Raw genomic sequence first — 21,120 nt, forward strand, 5'->3', positions numbered from 1 at the left:
CCGCTGAGCCAACCGGCCAGGGCCTACGCCCATATGTCTTAATAAGGAAGATAAGCAGGTGCAAAGGCGAGAGCACCACAGTGAGCCTGCCTTCTTACACACACAGTGTGACAGGAAGAAAGACGCAGGCATGTCAAGGGGCCGGGGGTGTGTCTGAGCAGTGCCACACAACGCACAGAGGCAGAGATGGTCACGCTGGGGTAGTGATGGACAGGGGGTGTCCCTGGTGGGGAAGGGGGTTTATCAGACCACCCTGTGGGGAACAGAGGGACCCAGAGGCTGGAGCACACTGTAAGAGTTTTCCAGCTCCGAGGACAGAGAGCGGATGCCAAGGTCTCGGAACCTCAAAGGCCCGGCTCCCATTACGGTACCAGTACTGGTACTGCAACGCAGAGAGGAGCAGCTTCCGCTCTTGTGAGGCAACACCACCTCCGGGCAGCCTGTGGCCTCTCGGCTTCTAAGGTCTGGTCAGACGCCTTGGCCACGACGGGAAGGGGTGTCCTTACCTTGGTTTCTTCTTCCAGTTGCCTCTTTACCTCCTCGAGCTGCTGGCTGAGGGCCTGCCTGCCTTTGGTCAGCTGAGAAACCAGAGCCTCCTTCTCTTCCACCTGGTGGCTCAGCTCCCCTAACAAACGCAGGCAAGCGGTGCGGTGTCTGCAAAGCGGCCCCTCCCGCCCCCTCCCCCTCCCCCTCCCCCCTCCCCCCTCCCCGTCCCCCGCCCCCGCCCCCGGACTGCGGCCCCTGGCCGGTTCTTACCATTCTGGGTCTGCAGTCTCGCCTTCTGCATGTTCAGATCATGGATCAACTGCGTCTGCTGGTCATCCTTGGCTTTGATTTCATTAAATTGGTCTTCCACAGTCCGGCACATTCTTTCCATGTTACTCTTTGGAAGGGAGGAGGGATGGAGGAGGGAGTACATAGGGATGAACTTCTTAAGGGAAAGGGAAAAAAAACCAAGACAGGCAGAAACGTTGCAGCGGCGAAAACAATCAGCAGCATGAACAGGCGGTGCGAACCTGGAGGCTCAGTGAAGACGAGGCACCCTGGAGACCACAGTGGTTCTCTGACCCTATCTGCATTCCTCTCCTCCGCAGACACCCTGACCTTCCTTCCGGGGCAACCCTCTTCAGGGGGTCCACAGCCCCACATCGCCTCTTCCAGCCCGGCCGGCCAGCGGCCCCAAGGGCAGCTCTCTCTGAGCTCCCTGCACAAAAGCAGCGCTTGACTCTAGGAGCACCAAGTTACTCGCCGAGGAAACCGTGCTTTGTGGCCGTACTCAGAGGCCAGTTCACCGGGAAGCCGGTGCGGTTTAGGCTTCCGTGCCTCATCTGCACGGCCCCCACAGCAGGGAGCTGTCCATGCCAGGCGGGAGGGAAAGCCAATCACAAGCAAGCGTCTCCGGGTAGGCGTTTCTGACCAATGGCTTAAAGGGAAAGCCAATCACAAGCAAGAGTCTCCGGTAGGCGTTTCTGACCAATGGCTTAAAGAGATCTGAGAAGACTCGGACCTTAGTCTCCAAGGTGCCGGGGATTAGTGACTTATTTTTCTCATTCTAAACAAATATTGACGGTCATGCTTAATTCTATACTCCTCATCTACGTATATTTTCTTAAAAAACCCCTCCCCTCCCGAGTTTTATGTGCTCCAAGTGCAGTGAAACCTGGGTCCGCCATGGGTCACGTGCGTCACCGCACATTGGCCCTGCTTGGCAGAGACGGATATCGTGGGCCAAAAAGGTGGCAGGTGGATAACCACATCTACCAAGGCCCTTTGGTGAGATCCACCCACGGGGTTGATTCTAGAAAATGGCAGAAGGATTGGGGACTCTCTGAAAAACTCTGGAAGGATGATGAGACCTTGAGTATAGCAGGTTTTTGGATCAAGCTTGACTGACTTGAATTAATCTGGAGAATTGGGATTGGGAGCCGGCAGAGTGGGGGAGGGATTTGGATTAGAACATGCAGAGAGTTTGGGGTATCCAACGATCCATGCCGACTCAGCAGGGGAAGATTGCGGCCTCCCATCCGCCAAGAGCAGGGGGTCGGATACCTTGGACTTGGAGACGGTCTCCACGTTGCTGGCCAGGTCGTCGATCTCCATCTTCATCTCGCTCTTCTCCTTCTCCAGCTTCTGCTTGACCCTCTGCAGGTTGTCGATCTGCTCCCCGAGCTCGGCCACGCTGTCCGCGTGCTTCTTCCGGAGGGCGGCCGCCGTGGCCTCGTGCTGCAGGGTGGCCTCCTCCAGGTCCCGGCGCATTTTCTGGAACTCCGCCTCCCGCTTCTTGTTCATCTCGATCTGGGCAGAGGTCGCCCCGCCGGCTTCCTCCAGCCGCTCGCTGATCTCCTCCAGCTCCCGGGACAGGTCGGAGCGCTGCTTCTCGGCTTTGGCCCGGGAGGCCCGCTCCGCCTCGATCTCCTCCTCCAGCTCCTCGGTGCGGGCCTGAAAGGGTCTCTGTGTCAGCGTGTTGCTGGGGCAGCAGCCCGCGTGGGGAAGTCGGGAAGGGGAGGAGAGAGGGTGGGCATCAATAGACTAAAGAATACACGAGAAGATTGAATGAATGAAACAGTTTGGCAACAATCCACATGTCCATCAGTAGGGAGGAGGTCGGGTCCACTGTGGTGGAGCCGGGCTCTTGAGGAGTCCACCAAGCAGCTAGCCCGTATCTGCCGTGGACAGCTCTGCCAGACATATCGCGACAAGAAGGGAACAGGTCGCAGAACGATAGTCTCAGTATGGCAACATTTTAATGTAGATTCTATGTGCATGTTTTATATATCAATATATATTTATCTATAACTACATATATTTTAATGTTTATTTCTTTATATTTTATATGTGTGTGTATATATATTTATATATAAGTATATATCAATATATACCAAATAAAAGAAAAACCCTCCCAGTTTCTGTAGGATGATGTGGCAGCATATGTGCATGCGCAGATGATGACTTAACACCCTGTATACAGCAGAGCAGCCCACGGCCATGCCAGTCGAGATGTGGACAGTACAGAGGAAAGTTCAGTGTGTTCTGTGGCTCACTAAATTAGAATCCATGACCAAAATGCAACGTGAATATCAGTGCGTTTATAACGAAGCGCCACCACATAGGAATAACATTACTCGGTGGGATAAGCAGTTGAAGGAAACCGGCAGTTTGGTGGAAAACCCCGTTCTGGTAGGCCACCAGTCAGTGACGAGTCTGTAGAGGCTATACGGGATAGCTACCTAAGGAGCCCTAAAAAATCTGTGCGTGAGCCCACATCGAACTGTACTGAATAGGTATGAAACTGGGAGAGTTTTCCTTTTATTTGGTGCAGATTTCACATTTCTATCGTCTTTTGTTGCTTTCCTGTGACTGGTCCAAAGTGCACCATGACTTTACGAACACAGTGTGTGTGTGTGTGTGTGTGTGTGTGTGTGTGTGTGTGTGTATATATATAAACATATACATGTGTAAAATTAGGGGACATTTCAAAATGAATATGAAGCGATAAAATGTCCCTTAATTTTTGTGAGCAGTATATAATATCTTATATATTGTGGGAAGAGGGGGTTTACGTGTACGTGATTTCATCGCCAAACATACAGAAGGACGCACATCCAACTGAAGGTGGCCTTGACTTCTTAGGGGTGGTGACCAAAGCACCCTTATCAATAATATTTAGCCTTATTGGTAATCTGTTCATGGCTTCCAAGGAAATCTATCTATGTGTTACTTAGAAAAGTAAGATATTAACTTTAAAAAATAAAGGGAAGGAGACATTCTCTTCAGCTCCAGGGCAAGAAGAAGAGAAGCAGCTAAAACAACAAAGGGGAGGCCATGGCCGGGTAGCTCAGTTGATTTGAGAGTTGTCCTCATACTCCAAGATTGCAGGCACGTACAAGAATCAACCAATGAATGCATAAATAAGTAGAACAACAAAGTGATGTTTCTCCCCCTCTCTCCTTCTCTAAACAGTAATAAATGAACTCGTTTAAAGAGGCGGAGCAAGGCACAGGGCTTTCCCGCGGCCAGAGTCCCCTCAGCCCACCTGCAGCTCTTTAATCTTCTTCTGTAACTGCAGACTGTGAACTTGTTCGTCGTCGATTTTGGTTTGTAACTGACTGATTTCGAACTCCTTCCTGCAGACAGAGAGAGATGTGTTGAAAGGGACATGACATACAAGCCTCTCAAAAGAGGACGTGGGCTCTCGGGCTCAGACTCGGGAACGAAACAGCCACTTTTTCAGCTTCTCCTCCAGCTGCTGCCGGTCGTTCTCCAGGTCCATCACGGACTCCTGGGACAGCTTCAGGTCCCCTTCCAGCTTCCGCTTCGCCCGCTCCAGGTCGGCCCGCAGTTTCTTCTCCTGCTCCAGGCAGCCCTCCAGCTGGCGAGACATGGTGGGGGGAGGGGAGGGGGTTGAGACCCTGCGAGGAGAGCGAGCTGGCCCCTTCGACCGGTGCCACCGCACACGTGCTCGTGACTGCCCCGGGCTCCCTGAGGGTGGGGGGGGCACAACCCTGGTCCAGGAGGGAGAGGGTTTCCTCTTGCCTCCTCCCTCCTGCCTCCTCCTTCCTCTCTCCCCTCTTCTCGGCAGAGGCAGCCCCGGAGTGCTGGCACCACCTTCAGGGACTCCGGGGTGCCCCTTTCAGCCGATTCCCACATGCCTGGTCCCGGGCCAGGCTCCCCACAGAAACAGGTGCCCAGAGGGTCATGCTCTGGCGCGGACTGGGACAAACAGGACTTCCAGGGACGGGCACAGCCACAGTGGTGCCCGGGAAGGTCTACACTGCACACCGTCTCTCCGTGTCCCACTTACACTGAGCAGCTGTGGGGAGCCTTAGGCAAAGAAGGGGGCGGGGCGGGGGGCAGGAGTACACCTTCTCTGTCCTTAGGGAAATTAAGGACATCTGGCAAAGTTCTAGCCACAATGGGGAATGAAAGCTGAAGACTTTGAACCTAGTTCTTATCTTAGGAACAAAATGGAGCACGAGGGAGAGAACTGGTCGTTTTCATGGACACAGATTGAACTCATGTTTGGCAATGTTAGTACAAGACTGAAGCTTTTGGAACCCAAGAGACCTAGAAATGGGGGCCAGTGATGACAATGATGATGGTGAGGGTGATGGTGAGGGTGATGATGATGATGATGGTGAGGGTGATGGTGATGATGGTGAGGGTGATCGTGATGGTGAGGGTGATCGTGATGGTGATGATAATGGTGATGATGATGGTGAGGGTGATGGTGAGGGTGATGATGATGATGATGGTGAGGGTGATGGGGGTGATGGTGATGATGGTGATGATGATGATAATGATGGTGTGGATGATGGTGATGATGGTAATGATGATGATGGTGATGATGATGATGATGGTGAGGGTGATGATAATGATGATGGTGATGATAATGGTGAGGGTGATGGTGAGGGTGATGATGATGATGATGATGGTGAGGGTGATGATGATGGTGAGGGTGATGGTGAGGGTGATGATGATGATGATGATGGTGAGGGTGATGATGATGGTGAGGGTGATGGTGAGGGTGATGATGATGATGATGATGGTGAGGGTGATGGTGATGATGATGGTGATTATGATGGTGATGATGATGATGGTGAGGGTGATGGTGATGGTGATGATGTGATGATGATGGTGATGATGATGATGGTGAGGGTGATGGTGATGATGATGATGTGATGATGATGATGGTGATGATGATGATGATGGTGATGGTGATGATGTGATGATGATGATGGCGATGATGATGATGGTGAGGGTGATGGTGATGATGATGATGATGGTGAGGGTGATGGTGATAAAGATGATGAGGGTGATGGTATCAGCAGCTAATGGTTTACCAACACTCTGTATCTACGTGCTGAGCTTTCCACGGAAACACTCGAGGTCAAGCTAGTGGTACCATTTCACAAGGAGGAAACTGAGGCTCCACAGTGTAAATGGCTTGCTTAGCGTCCCAGCTGCGTCTGGAGAGGGCTGAGCCCGCAGGCCGGTGATTCTGATTCCAGGGTCTGAACGCTCACCACCGCCTCCCGTTCGGACCCTGTCTTTTCCCAGCCCCCCTGCAAGCAATGCTGGCGAGAGCCTCCCCGTGAAGCACCCTCACATCATCTGCTTGCTGCTCCAGCTTGACATTTGTTTTGATGAGGCCATTGACTTTGTCTTCCTCGACTTGGAGATCGTCCAGGGTTTGCTGATGGGCGTCCTGCAGAAGTCTCTTCTCCTTGCTCAGTTTGGAAATGTTTTCTTCAAGGCCTGTCATTTCTTCCGAAAGGTTCTTCACCTAAGGAAATAGCAACACTAACTGAGTGTTCAAACAATGAAACCAGGAGCTTCCAGCAAAAGCTATTGATTCTTTTATTGAAGGACGTTGTCAGATGTTGTCCTTTTATGGAAGGACACTGTTGAATGTAAATAGGCTACCTCTGAAAGGTAACACATCGACCTGCTGTAATCAGAGCACATGCCCGGGGCTGGTGTATTATTAGGCTGGCTTACTGGGGTTTAGAATGAGGCAGGAAGGGGAAGGAGAAGCCTGAGGTGCCCTCAGGAAAATTCACGATAGGGGTCCTGTGCTGCCAGGACACAGGACAAGGGCACAAACATGGAGCTTTGAAGCATGAAAGTGAACTTTCCCCCTGTGCAACTTTCAGATCAGAGGCCGCTAACTCCTGACCCCAAGGCCGAATCTGGCACCAACCTCTTTCGTTATTCTTCATAACGGTTTACAACTTTTGAATAAGTTATCAACATTGACAAAGTTGAGGTTTCACCCAAAATCTGGATATCTGGCTTCTTACAGAAAGGAGGAAGCCCTGGCAATGCCAAGTTCCCATCCTCACCTGGAAGCAGCTGGCTGGAGCTCTCCAGTTTGCCACAGTCTCTACCCTTCCCTATTGTCTCTTTCCACTTCTCCCAATTGTTTACCTAACACTGACTGAGTCATCTCACACCTGGACAGTCTCATCCTCTGTTCTACCTAATTGGCAACCATTGATGAAGGGAATCGTGTGTTGTGCTCTTCATTTATTTTTGGAAAATAATTACTATTTTGTGCGCATGAAACTTTAGTCTACTTATGGTATCATGGCCGTGTCTTTCATTGTCCGACCTCTCCTCCACTCAGCACTCGTCCTTTTACAGCCTTCCTGTTGCTCCATGTGCCCAAGCCTGCTGCCCCGAGGGCTGTGCAGCACCCCCTGGTGTGTGTCCTCCACACCTCACCCCTCCTTCCCCTGCGTGGACCCTGATACAGCCTCCATCTCTCCCTCGCCACAGGCAGGGCTGCCACGAGCAGCCCCGTCCACACCCCTGTGTGGACTGGATGGAAGATTCCCCGGGCCACACACCGAGGAGCAGAAGCACGGGGTTGAAGGATACTTGGGTTCTTACTTTGACCAAGTCTTTCCTTTGATGGAGATGGCTTTCCTGAAGGCTGCCTCAGTCTATACACTGCCAAGTAACACAGGAGGGTCCTTGTGTCCCCACCACCTCCCTGCCAGTCCTTGCCACCTCCCTCATTCTCTGCCTGGCCCCTGTGGGCACTCTTGTTTGCCCTTCCCGTGTCAAGAACAGAGATGACTGGCACTGAATGTCTCCAGCTTTGTGGAGGAGGTGCTGGGGCTGGAAGTCTGTGGTCGGATCGGCCGGGCAGTAGGAGGCTGGACAAAGCCCTCAGAGCCGAGAACAAGACGGAGGACGGAACGTGCAGGGACTGAACGCCCCGCCCACTCGCGCCTGCCCCTCCCTTCCAGGGACTGTTGGGCACAGGGGGGCCCTGCCCGCCTGTCTCCTCCTGACAGGGAGGGAGTCGGGCTCATTCAGGAACGTGAGGGGCCCCCGGGGGTCTGCCCACCTTGTTCTCCGTGGCGTGCTTCTCCTTCTCGACTTTGGTCAGGGTCAGCTCCAGGTCGTCGATGTCCCTTTTGAGGGAAGAGCACTTATCCTCCAGGTTCCTCTTCTTCGCCACCAGCTCGGCGTTGAGCTCCTCCTCCTCCTCCAGCCGCTCAGTCAGCTCCTTGACTTTCGCTTCCAGCTGGATCTTGCATTTGATGAGCCCCTCACACCGCTCCTCTGCGTCCAGCAGGTTTTCTGTTTCCTGAAACGAGCGCGAGCCTCGTGTCTCGATCAGCCTGCAGGCAAACCCCAGAAGGGAAGGACCGTACCCTCCAAAAGCCCGTTAACTGGACCTGAGGCATGGGTCACACTCACACACACGTGCACACACACACACACACACACACGTGCACATACAGACACGCACACAGATTATCCACATCCTTTTTTTTTTTTTTTTTTAAACCACTAAGGGCATCATCCACATAATAAAAATTTACTTAAACAATTTCAAGCGAAGGCATTCGTGAAGGCAATAAAGCCTCTGGAAATCGGCCAGTTCTGGGCGCCCGCATGAACATCTCACCGTCTCACGCTTCGCATCGCCACCAGCTAGAAAGTGACTCATCTCCCCTATGTTATCACAAGCTAACTGATAGTTTCAGGACGTCACTGCCTTGTAACTCTCAACAGAACAGGGCTGCCTACATGCCCTCCGCCAGGCTCCCTCAAGCTGCAGAACAGAAAATCCGAAGGAGGTGGGAAGACGTGATCAAACAAGGACTGAATGCCCTGCCCCAGAACACTCCGTGATGAGTCTGCAGGGCCGGGCAAGATGAGTTCTTACACTTACCTGGGCTATAGCTTCTCACGCACAAGAATATCGTACAGGCTGGACCCACCTTCAAGGTCTTAAATGAAAAGGGACTGGCAAGAACGGGTGTCTGTGTGTACTGAACACGTGCTAGGCACTTTATATGTATGGGCTCATTCAGTCTTCCAGCCACCTCTATGGGGGGGGGGGTACAGTTACTGTGCCCATTCTACAGATAAGACACTGAGGCACAAAGAGGATGAGTGTTCTTCTTGCCCAAGAACTCACATGGCGACCGAAGGAAGGACCTTGGATCTAAATCTGGCGGTCTGGTTCTAAAACTTGCCCTCTTGCCCGCTGCGCTAGAGAACGCACTCCTGATGACCACCTTGTACTGACAGGGAACGTGAAAAAGGGGAGGGGGGAGAAATCGCTTTTCGCATAAGGCACAAACAAGGCCCAGGTATCTGGGAGTTTAAAAAGGTGCAAATGACAAACGTCTTAATTCGGTGAAATGATACATTTACACGGTCAGAAAATGCGTTTCTTTAAAGCATTTTTTGGATTGTGGCCATATTCTCGAAAAGCATGTATAGAAAATTACTCTTTTTTACTTTGAATGATTTAATTTTAGAGTTTTGTTTGTATTTATAAACATTTAAAATACCTGGTACGTTCCTGATAGCTTTTGTGAAGATGACACATGCCCACAGCAGAACAGGCCTAACGCCACCACGAAAGACGGGGACAAGTCAGGCGAGCACAAACGCATGAAGGTGCTTTCCAGCCCACTCCGCTTCTGCCAGCGGGGTGCTGCAATACTGCGTAAGACCACTGGGTGGCACCAGTGCCCCTCAAATAGACACCTGATGGGGGCCTCAAAGCTGCTCCTCCTTTTCTATTCTGAACCAGGAGGTACATACCGACTGGACCTGCAACTGGAGGTCATTCTTTTCCTGCAGTAAGGACACCATCTTCTCCTCCAGCTCCTTCCGGCGAGCCTCAGACCTGGCCAGTTCCTCTTTGGCCCTCTCAAAGTCCTCCTTCATGGTGGCCATCTCCTTCTCTGCCTCCGCGCTCTTGAGCAGGGGCTTGATCTTGAAGAACAGGTTCATCCAGGGCCAGTGCTTGACGTTCATGAACGAACGGATGTTGTACTGGATGCAGAAGAGGGCCTCCCTGTGCATCAGTGAGGACTGGGATTAACCAACCGCCAGCAAGGTCCCGTCTCCGCCCCCATGGTTCCCTGTGGATGGAGCCCAGGACCTGCACCGTTCCCGGCTGAGGTGGGAAGAAGGTGGAACCAAGCCGTCAGATGCTGGGGACATCAGAGTCGGTTCTGCTGATGGGGCGAAGGGAGCAGTACGTGCAAAAGTTGGGAGGCGAGAGGGGGCATGGGCTGTCTTTGGTCTCCTGTTCGCTGGCTCCCGCCTCCCACCCTCCTGAAAGTACCCGGCCTACGCGGGTCAGCGCCTTCCGATGACCAACGCAGCAAGCATCTTTCTCTCCTTATTCTTTCGTTTCTCTCTTCCACATTTGAATTGTTAACTCTCACCTCTCTGAACCTCCCCTCTGCCTTTGATTTCGTGATGAAACAGCTTTCCTGTTTCATAGTATTTTGCCGTTATAAGATCCCTCTTTACGCTTAAGTGTGGGTGTGCACCCAGGACCCGTCTTCGGTCCACGGCTCTTCTCCCAGACTCCTGCCCTCGTCCAATGGATCTGTTTTTCCCTTTTTGACCAGAGCCGACATCCCGGGGACACCTGCAGTGTCCCCTACCCGTCATCCCCCACAGCTTCCTGTCACGTGGCTCAGAAACACACATAGCCGAGAAGCGGACTTCTTTCCTTTCAGCTGTACCGGTCTGTGGGTACTTTCCCTTTCTGCACTGGGTTCCGTTCGCCTCCCCGCGCCGGCTGTCTGGGAGACGTTTCTGACTAACACGTTTCGGTAGGCCATATGGCAGCGCTAATGTTAGAGCGACACGGGGTCTCGGGGTGTCTGGGAGAACCAGCTTCCACCCAAACTCCCCTCTCCCTGAAATTCCCCCACACACCCAGCCATCTGCGCTGCTAGTCCTGCTGCTGAAATGGGGAGGTGATAAGACTCCTACCTGCCTTCAATCCGTCCTCTCTTCTCTTACCCACCATTTCCTAGTTTAGGTCCTTGTCATCTATTATTTGGGCTTCTGTCACAGTCTGGCCGTGGCCTCCCCTGTCCCCTCAGTTCTGCTGCCCTGTAGCTAGCTGCCAGAGTGACCTCCCTGGCTGCCAACCGGAACCTCTCACCTGTCTCCTCACATAGCTTCTATTGCTCCCCACCGACCGGAGGACCCAGTATGGGCTCATGAACCAGGACACCTTCATCCTTGTGACACACCCTGCTTCAAACACCGTGACCTGCTTGTCGGTCGCCCTGCCCAGACGCACTCTCTCAGGCCATGCAGAGCTGACTTCAGAAACTTCTCTCATCGCATTGACCCCTTCATGCCAACCCCAGTCCCCAACCCAACGTCCTGGATATAACTCTGACACTGTACTGATCACAGGCATCAGAATCAGCCATGCCCGTGTCCCCCTCCCACGCATTGTGAGCTCCTGGATGGGCAGCGTTCCTTTCTGTATCCCCGGTGCCAGGCTGGGACCCTGGCACGGAGCTCCTGCTCAGTGAGCGTTGGAGAAGTGGATGGACGTGGTCCACTGACATCCCGAGACTAAGCGCAGGGGACAGTACTTGGCCTGCAAGTGGGGAGGGCGGGGCAAGGCGGAGGTGAGACTCTGCGTCACCTCCTCTCCATCATCTTCTTGAACTCCACCCGCATCAGGTGTCCCCGGCACAGGGCCTGTGTGCGCGTCATCAGGGTCACCAGCTTCTCGTCTCTCATCTCCTCCAGGAGTCCCAGGAGCCCAGCTTTGAAAAACACCTGCATGCGAGGAGAGATGGCCCTGCTCGTTCTCGGCAGGCCCCCAGCCCCCCGCCCACAGGACAGCCTGCTTCTGTCCCACCCCGACCCCCGACTTCCCAGCCCTGGGTAGGGACCCGTGGCCCCCTGGCTCCCAGGACTCAGTTCTCAGCGGCTCTTGTCTCCCCAGGGCCCCGTCCTGTGTCACATTCCAAAGCATATTGCGGGGCGGGCCCCACCAACCCACGTGGGCGGATTCTGACAGAGTTCACACACGGGAAGCAAAGACGAGTCTAGAAAGTGACCTTGGAGCTCAGCTGTGCCCAGATTAAGTGTCAGAGTTCTACCTCCCTGTCGGAGAAGGCTGGCCCCACCTCAGGCCCAGGCGCGCTGCCCGCATAGACAGAGCCTCTTCGCCCCCCTTGATGAACCAGGGAAGCAGGGTGCCCTTGGGGACGGCAGGCTCCTCCCCGGCAGGTGGGTGTTTCCAGCCCCAGCCTGCCCCTTCCCCGGACGGGGGGTGTTGGAGTCAGGCCGGGATCGGAAGCCGGTCTCTGCCACCCCATGGCCATTTGACCGTGAGCCTACATTTCCTCAGCCTCCCAACAACCTCTCCAGGTCAGCACTGCCGCCATCAGCGTCAGGTGATGGGAGGGTCAGTGAGACGCATGGAGGACGCACCCCAGGCTCGATGCCGTCCCGTATTGGCAGCCCGCTTTTATGGGTTACAACTATCCTCCTCCCTGTCCCTGAAATCTGTGTCCCCCTCTCCCCTGGGCTCCTGCACCTCCTTCAGGGTGTCCTCACTCCGCTCCTCCCAGGACACCAGGACTTCCGCCGCCTCTTTCTGTGGCTGGTGGGGCTCTGGCTTCCAATGAAGCCTCTAGACCTGTGGTTCTCAACCTTTCTAATGCCGTGACCCCGCAATACAGTTCCTCATGTTGTGGTGACCCCAAACCAAAAAATAATTTTGGTGGCTACTTCATAACTGTAATTTTGCTACAGTTATGATTCGGAATACCTGATATGCATTATGTATTTTCCGATGGCTTTAGGCGACCCACAGGTTGAGAACCGCTGCTCTAGACTCTCCAGAACCAGCGCGAGGACAGCGCTCCGCACCCAGCCAGGGCTCCCTCCAGCCGGGCTACTAGACTAGGGGTAGTCAGGTCGACCAGACGGGGAGACCCCTCTCCTCCGCGCAGCTGACCAGCAGAGAGGGCTGTGGTCGCCCAGGCAGGCAGGAAGCTGGTGCGACCGTCCCCGCTCCACCTGCTCTCACCTTGGTGTGGCCGAACCGGAACTGCTCCCGGTCCACGTCAATGGAGCTCAGAAGCTTCTCAGACGCGTTTTTACTGTCGATGAACTGCCCTTCGGGAATGGCGCTGGCATTGAGGATCCGGTATCTGAGGAGGGAGGGCGTGGCCGCCGGGTGTGAGTGGTCTCAGGGGAAGAAGGCCCCGCCCCTGGGGGGAGGCTGCACCCCGCACCCCACTGCTCAGGCTGGGGGGCCTCAGAGCCCTTGGAGAGCAGCGAGGCCACGCCCTCCGCGTTCCCAGGGATCCGGCTGGGACGGGAGGGAGGAGGGGGTGTCGCTTGTTCTTGGGATGGGAGTGGGAAGCTGAAGGAAGACAGACTCCCAGAGAGGCTGAGCCTTAGGCCTGTGACCCCACCATACCTCAAGCCCCAGGGGTACCTTAGGGCAATGCAAAAGCTGTCCTCAAAAAAGAGAGAGGCCAAGACGAGACTACCAACCTCTGCTTGAAGTCCGCATAGAGGATCCGGCTGGGGAAGCCCTTCCTGCAGATGCGGATGCCCTCCAGCACCCCGTTGCAGCGCAGCTGGTGCATGACCAGGTGGTGGTCCATCACGCCTGCGGAGAGAGGGCCCGCAGGCAGGCTGGCGGCTTTCTCATAGTTTCCTTCGGTGGTCTGAGCACCGTGAGACACCCTGACACACCCAGACTTGAGGAGAAAGGGTTGGTGCCAGCGCTAGGGTGGAGAGTGAGCTACCTGTAGCCATGGCTCTGGTGACAGTTCTTCTCTTTGTGACAAACACCCTGAAGCACAGCTAGGCTATAAAAATATTTGTGCATCCAAGATTGGGTGGTGGTTAGAGGTCTACTGGACCTCCCGGTGTTCCCTATACACGTGGTCTCATTCTCAGCTTTCTCATCTGTGAGATCAGTACACTTACCTTGCAGAAAACTGTTGTAAGCGGTAGAGATAATATTTATTAAGTGGCTGGCATAGAGTGTAGGCTTAGAAAACAGTTGCTATTGATGCTGTTTTTGTATGGCATATCTAAGATAATTATTTACCGGCTCAAGTGGTTCTTCACTTTGAGGGAAAGGGACCCACCGAGACCTTTAAGAACACTGTGAAAGTTGTGGGTTTAACATGTCTGTGTATGTATATACAATACTTCGAATATGATTTCATTGTCAGAGTGCCATAAAGCTACACAAGATGCCCAGTTGATTTTGAATTTCAGATAAGCAGTAAATAATTTTTTTAGTGTAAGTATATCCCAAATATTGCATGAGTCATACTTATATGAAGACATTCTTTTTTTATTGTCTATCTGAATTAAATTGAGCGAGGCGTCTGGTATTTCTGTTTGCTAACTCTGACAGCTCTATTTTGTAGACTGCCTAGAGAAGTGACAATGACTAGAAATCGTTCCTCAGGGAAGCACACACATGCATGTGGACACACACAGACCTGCACACATGCCCACATGTGCTCGCACACCCACAGAGTTCTGCTTGCATTTCAGGGAGTCCTGTTCTGATGGACTCACGCTCACCTGGAGTCTTGGTCTCATTGGGGATCAGACATCGTACAAAGTGGGGGTGAGTGCTCCTTAAGTTAGTCATCAATTTGTTTAAATTTTCCTGTAATGCAAACCAGAATACGCACATTACATTACATCAGTGAATGTTATTTCCCTGGGTAAATAATAATAATAATAATAATAATAATAATCAGACATGGAAGCTGCCAACACACAGACCCGAAACACAGCGGACACGGTCTGGAAGGAGGAGCCCTTCTTCTTCGTGCCTTTCTTGCTTCCCCCGGAGTCACCTGGCGACAGACACGGAGAAGTGTCAGGTGCAGCGCTGCGGACGCCGCCTCTGCCCAGCCCTGCGCGGTTTGCTTTTCTTTTGACCTAAGAGACTTGAGGGTTGCTATTTGTGTGTTTGCTTCTTTAATGTGCCTCCAAACGACTTGGATTTAGGGCTGCACATCTTCAGCACTGTGGGAAAGGGACAGGGTGGGATGCAGGCGGCCTTTAACTGAGATTATAACATGGATTCTCGGTGTCCAAGAGGAACCTTCTCCTTTAGGAATCAGACATGAGCTTCAACCAGGTGTTCGGCCAGAGTGAGACGTCCCTCTTGAGGACGGAAGTCTCTTTCATGAGGTAATCTTCTTTGGTGTGTGAGTCCCTGCTTACCTCAATGAAGAAGTAACGAGAGTATGATAACTGAAGATTCCCAAGAATATTTTACAGGTAGTTTTATTGTTTTTTCCTTTTTTCTTTTCTAAAACCAAAAAGGAAACTTAATTTGGAGCCAGTGATATTGGGTCTACTTTTTCTGAATGGCCCCGTTTCAAAGTTAGCCTCTGATAAGCTAATCACGGTGCAATCCTGGGGGAAAGGTCATGCTGTAAAGCTTCCCCTGTGTGCCTCCCCCTCCGCTCTCCTGTCCCAGGGTCCAGCATGAGTTCTGTGGGGGCAGGAGGAAGAGAGGCAGGACAGTCACCTCCCCAGATCACACGCACTTAGGACCTTAGATTCAGAGTCACGATGTTATCTCTAAGTGAGGTTATGCGATGCAGTTACAGGGAACCCTGTTTAGCCTAAAATAAGATGGCGTTAATTGTTCAAGTTTAAACTTGTGCCCATTTTTCATATTCTACCACTCAATGTACATTAGAGATTAACATTTAAAAATGGCCTAATTATAGAATGACTGATTATATTGCATCTATTTTCAAACAAAAAACATACATTTGTCAAATTTAGGTATTTAAGGCAACTCATGGCTTTTAAACCCTCTTTTGCCCATTATTTGAATATATATATATATACACACACACACACACACACACACACACACATGTATATGCATAGCCTTAAAAAGTGACACTGGCTTACACAGCCACTTTGGAAACAGTCTAGAAGTTTCTCAAGCAAATCAAACATAGAGTTACCATATGACTCAGTGATTCCACTCCTAGGGAGACACCCGGAGAGCTGATGATGTATTTCCACATAGAAACTTGTATACAGCTAGTCATGGGCACATTACACACAACAGCCAAGGAGTGGAGACAACCCAAATGTCCATCAGTTCATGAGTCGATGGGATATTATTCATTAATTTAAAAAGGAGTGAAGTACTTACACGCAAGACAACGTGAACAAACCTTGAACACATTAGGCTACATGAGAGAAGCTGGACACAAAAGACCTTATAGAATATGGCAGGGGTCCCCAAACTTTTACACAGGGGGCCAGTTCATTGTCCCTCAGACCATTGGAGGGCTGGACTATAAAAAAAACCTATGAACAAATCCCTATGCACACTGCACATATCTTATTTTAAAGTAAAAAAACAAAACAGGAACAAATACAATATTTAAAATAAAGAACAAGTAAATTTAAATCAACAAACTGGCCAGTATTTCAACGGGAACTATGCTCCTCTCACTGACCAACAATGAAAGAGGTGCCCCTTCTGGAAGTGCGGCGGGAGCAAGATAAATGGCCTCAGGGGGCTGCATGTGGCCCGTGGCCGTAGTTTGGGGACCCCTGGTATATGGTTTCATTTATATAAAATGTCCAGAATAGACAAATCCATAGAGACAGAAAGGGGATTAGTTGTTAGGGTCGGGGGGGTAAGGAGAGGGAGTGGGACGTGATCGCTAATGGGTTACAAAGGTGATAGACATGTCCTTGACTTCCATCACGGTGATGGTTTTACAACCCTGTCAATATGTAAAAAAACCACTAAATTTTTTAAAAGATGAATTTTATAGTATTTGAATTGTATCTCAATAAAAAAAACCCCAACTATTGTGGAAGAATGTGGTATTGGCCATCATGTCCACAGAGTGGTTTTGTTTAGCTCCTTAGAACTCAGTCCCTTAAAGAAGAAGAATCAGAGAATGAAAAATGGAGATTGGACACAAAGAAAGCAAGCTCAGGCTGAAGCTATGTGAGACTATTGATTCTTTATAAGCTGCATGGTTATGAATAATTGAGCAGAGATTTCCACAGGTTAAGAAAAAATATATATAAAAAAGAATTTTACCTGCTTCTGCACCAGCATAGTTGGAGAAGAGAAAGGACAGCAGCTTCAGTGAGGACTTCTGGTACAGCCCGACCACCGTCTCGTTTAGGGGGTCCTTGTTCTTGTCAAGCCAGCCGGCAATGTTGTAGTCCACGGTGCCCGCGTAGTGCACCAGGGAGAAGTGGGCCTCCGCCTTGCCCTTGACGACCTTGGGCTTCTGGAAGTTGTTGGACTTGCCCAGGTGCTGGTCATACAGCTTGTTCTTGAAGGAGGTGTCCGTGGCCTTGGGGAACATGCACTCCTCCTCCAGGATGGAGAAGATGCCCATCGGCTATAAGAAACATAACAGGCTATACCTCAGTGCTTAATCCTAGTATATCCCAGTGACTCTACTATCTGCAGGAGCCAAAGACAACTTCTAGTAATGGTCCCAATAAAAGAAGAGCTTCCCGGCAGGGGTCGTCAAACTTTTTATAAAAACCACCCACTTTTGCAGTGCTGGTAGACCTGGTCCCTACCGCCCACTAGTGGGCGGTCCAACTTTCATGATGGGCCAATCGCGGCACTGTTTGGTTGCACGGTAGGGACCAGGTTGACCAGCACTGCAAAACTGGGCGGTTTTTATAAAAAGTTTGACGACCCCTGCCTGGGGAGTAGCATGTATCTCTCTACCTTCTCGATGAGCTCAATGCAGGCGGCCAGGTCCATCCCGAAGTCGATGAACTCCCAGTCGATGCCTTCCTTCTTGTACTCCTCCTGCTCCAGCACGAACATGTGGTGGTTGAAAAACTGTTGCAGCTTCTCGTTGGTGAAGTTGATGCACAGCTGCTCCAGGCTGTTGTACTGGGTGTTTCAAACAAGAGCCGTTTGAGTGAGCTGGGGGATTTCAGTGTGGATTCAGCAAAGCAGACACTATGCAGAAGGGGGTTTTTTTGTTTGTTTTTTTTTTTGTTTGTTTGTTTGTTTTTGTTTTTTTTTTTTGAGGCCAGTCATTTACCCAAACTACTCACATCAAAGATCTCAAAACCCGCGATGTCCAAGACCCCGATGAAGTACTGCCTGGGCTGCTTGGTGTCCAGCTGCTGGTTGATGCGGGTGACCATCCACAGGAACATCTTCTCGTAGACGCCTTTGGCCAGCGCGCCCACGGAGTTGATCACCTTGAGGAAGGATCACCTACTCAACCCTCAAGTTAGTGTTTTGTTTTTATGGCTATATTAAGTTGAAACACATGAAGATGACGTCTTAAAGAAATCAAGCAGTTGGAAATTGACAATTTCATATAGTTTAACCTAATATTAAATATTACTCAAGGCTTATGTCCAGCTTGTCACATTTCCCCTTTTATGAGAACCACATCATGTTATAGATGTCACTTTAGCCTCCCAGCTACACTTAATTGAGTCAGGGGTGAATATTTGATCCAAGTTGGGCCAAAAAGAATGTCTCTCCTGGGAATTTGGAATTGGAATAAAAAGACACTGGTGTCAGTCTCAGGGTGAGACTGAAACTATGGAGATAGAAAGTTGGGAGTCATGGGGTAGCCGTGGGCAGGAAATGTGGGGAAAACCTGTCTGCCCAGTGAGGACACAACAGAAACAAAGAGTAATGACATTTCAAGGGGTCCCAGAAAAGCAGCTAGAGAGAGGGCTCTTCAAATCTTGGCTCCAGGCTCTGTGACAACCAGAGGGCGCCCTTGACTTGTTCCCCTAATTTACCCCGAAGCCTAAGAATGAATTCCCTCTTGCTGTGGAAGAGGCCAGTTTCCTATGCACTTCTGATACCTGCAACCAGAACAACTTGAAGATCAAGGTTAAAATAGCAAAACACTCGAGTCATCTGGATTCAGCGCAGCTCCATTACCTGCTGGACATTCTGCCCTTTGGTGACGTACTCGTTCCCAACCTTCACCCGTGGACAGCACAGGCCTTTCAGCATTTCTGCAGAGTTCAGGCCCATCAGGTAGCCGGCTTTGTCGGCCACTGAAGGAAGAGGGGAGATGGTGTCACGCAGAAGCAGCAGCTGCTAAAGTGTCCAGTTAGCCCCTGCATCCTCCCACAAGTGACCTCTACAGTCCTTTTTTTTTCACAAGGACAGAGAGAGAGTCAGAGAGAAGGATAGACAGGGACAGACAGACAGGAATGGAGAGAGATGAGAAGCATCAATCATCAGTTTTTCGTTGTGAGACCTTCGTTGTTCATTGATTGCCTTCTCATATGTGTCTTGACCACGGGTCTTCAGCAGACCGAGTAACCCCTTGCTCGAGCCAGCGACCTTGGGTCCAAGCTGGTGAGCTTTGCTCAAACCAGATGAGCCCGTGCTCAAGCTGGCGACCTCGGGGTCTCAAACCTGGTTCCTCTGTATCCCAGTCCGACGCTCTATCCACTGCGCCACCGCCTGGTCAGGCACTACAGTCCTTCTTGATGTTTATATGTTCTCCTATGTGCACCAGGCCAATACTGGTCCAAAGAGGCTTCAGTTCCATAGTCTAAGGCTCCAGGTTGAAAAAATTTTTTTCATTTTGCCTCTAGATACAATCTTTATGGGTCGATCATGATCTACTGATATATATTTAAATTTTATTTAAAAGTACAGTTATAGTGTTATTGGCGTCTGATATTACAAGAAACGATCAAGTACCTTTCTAATGTGTGCAAGACGCTGTACTAATAGAAGAGAGAGAAGTGTGAAACTTTGATCCAGTCTTTACGTGTTTGGAGATGGTCAGAACTAGTTGACTACTGGCAATTTATAGTCCCTTGGGAATTCAGTTAACTTTGGGATGAACCTGGCTCCTGGCATTCTGGTCATCGAGAAGTAGAGCAATGCTGTCCCCAGGGACAGCTCCTCCTTGGTTAAGATCATCACCTCATTGCTGGTTAGGGAGACAAGTTAATACAAATCCAAGGCAACTTTGTTAAGTCCTTAATAAGAGGCCAAAGCACGCTGCACTCCTTGCTCAGCCTGTCCTTTGTTCCTGCTGTGTCTGTTTTGGTGGATGGTACCGTTAGCCTTCTGGTCACTTAACCTTGAAAGCTTGCGGTGACTGCATCCTCCCTTCTCACTTCCGACAGGCCGGTATTCGGACAGACACCAAATCCAGCTCGCTTCACCTTCAACATACCCGCATGTCCGTTGTTCCTGAGAGTTGTAGAATAGTATGGTGACAGAGCCTGGGCTCTATCTAGAGTCAGTCTGCCTGGGTTCAAATTTTGTTTGTGCTTCCTGATGCCTCAGTTCTGTCATCTGTAAACTGGGGGAGTGTGACGGTGCCCGATCGGTTGGGTTGTTGTGAAGCAGGCCTGTGCATAGTGATCACTACCTGGTGAACGGGAACTGGACTGGTAGGCATTAATCAGAGGAGCTAAGGTCCCTCTCACAACCCTCCACCCTTCCCCTTGGCCAGGCTCTTTCTGATCCCGAACACTGAGCATGTGGCTACCAGGGTTGGAAGAGAGCTGGGACCCCACCATGATTGATATGGTCTGCTCTTGCTAAGGAGTCCGACACATTTTTTTTTCAAGGTTCCATACTGTGGGTGAGATTGAATGCCTACAAATTAATTCCAGGTGGTCACACATATGACCTCTGCTGTGTGGAGCATCCATGGCTCTGGGTGCTTAGCACATGCATTCCAAAGTATGTCCTGGCACCCAGCGCCTTCTCGAATTGATGCCACAATGATCTCTTTTTATTCCTATCTCTTACACATCCACTACATGTGTCCTCTTCTGTAGCTGTGGTGGACCACTCTCTACTCCTCAGTCCTCAGCACACTCCTTCCTGGGCCACCTTGTTCACGATGTCCCTTCTGACTAGATTGCCTTCTCACCCTCACCGTTCAGAACCCTTCCAAGTCCGTGTCAGTGCCCCCGTCCCCCCAGGAAGCCTCCCTGACTACACTGGTCAGCAGTGCTTCATGCGCTGACACTCCGAGCCTCTCTCCTGTTACCTAGCAGCACATGCACTGTGGTGATAGGCAAGGTTCCAAGATGGTGCCCGAGATGTACGTCCCCTAGTGTACATTCCACATATAACCCCTTCTGTTTGCCTGTGGGTGAAACCTGTGAATGTGATAGGATATTATTCCTGTGATGAGGTCACTAATCAGCTGACTTAGGTTTGGGATTTTCTTGAGCAAACCTAATCTAATCATGTGGGCCCTTTATGGGCAGTGATAAAGTCATATGTCTATATATCTATCCATATATCTATATCTATCTATCTATCTATCTATCTATCTATCTATGGTCTGCTCCAGG

The 21,120-nt window shown here is 51.0% G+C and overlaps 1 protein-coding gene across 1 annotated transcript in view; it reads right to left on the reverse strand.

The window, feature by feature from the left end:
* LOC136327245 (myosin-13) overlaps nt 1-21,120 on the reverse strand; it is a 51,427-nt gene that overhangs the window by 12,057 nt on the left and 18,250 nt on the right. Inside the window, exons 12-28 of the mRNA XM_066264244.1 lie at nt 18,722-18,840; nt 17,869-18,018; nt 17,531-17,701; nt 16,880-17,189; nt 14,569-14,642; nt 14,362-14,449; nt 13,309-13,426; nt 12,836-12,959; nt 11,438-11,574; nt 9,574-9,829; nt 7,856-8,098; nt 6,107-6,283; nt 4,224-4,369; nt 4,034-4,124; nt 2,050-2,439; nt 757-883; nt 507-625 (exon numbers count right to left, since the gene is read on the reverse strand). Of these exons, the coding sequence (XP_066120341.1) occupies nt 507-625; nt 757-883; nt 2,050-2,439; nt 4,034-4,124; nt 4,224-4,369; nt 6,107-6,283; nt 7,856-8,098; nt 9,574-9,829; nt 11,438-11,574; nt 12,836-12,959; nt 13,309-13,426; nt 14,362-14,449; nt 14,569-14,642; nt 16,880-17,189; nt 17,531-17,701; nt 17,869-18,018; nt 18,722-18,840 (2,840 nt within the window). The remainder of the gene's footprint in view (nt 1-506; nt 626-756; nt 884-2,049; nt 2,440-4,033; nt 4,125-4,223; nt 4,370-6,106; nt 6,284-7,855; nt 8,099-9,573; nt 9,830-11,437; nt 11,575-12,835; nt 12,960-13,308; nt 13,427-14,361; nt 14,450-14,568; nt 14,643-16,879; nt 17,190-17,530; nt 17,702-17,868; nt 18,019-18,721; nt 18,841-21,120) is intronic.

The sequence above is a fragment of the Saccopteryx bilineata genome, chromosome 2, assembly GCF_036850765.1.
Source record: "Saccopteryx bilineata isolate mSacBil1 chromosome 2, mSacBil1_pri_phased_curated, whole genome shotgun sequence".
In the NCBI taxonomy this organism is placed as follows: domain Eukaryota; kingdom Metazoa; phylum Chordata; class Mammalia; order Chiroptera; family Emballonuridae; genus Saccopteryx; species Saccopteryx bilineata.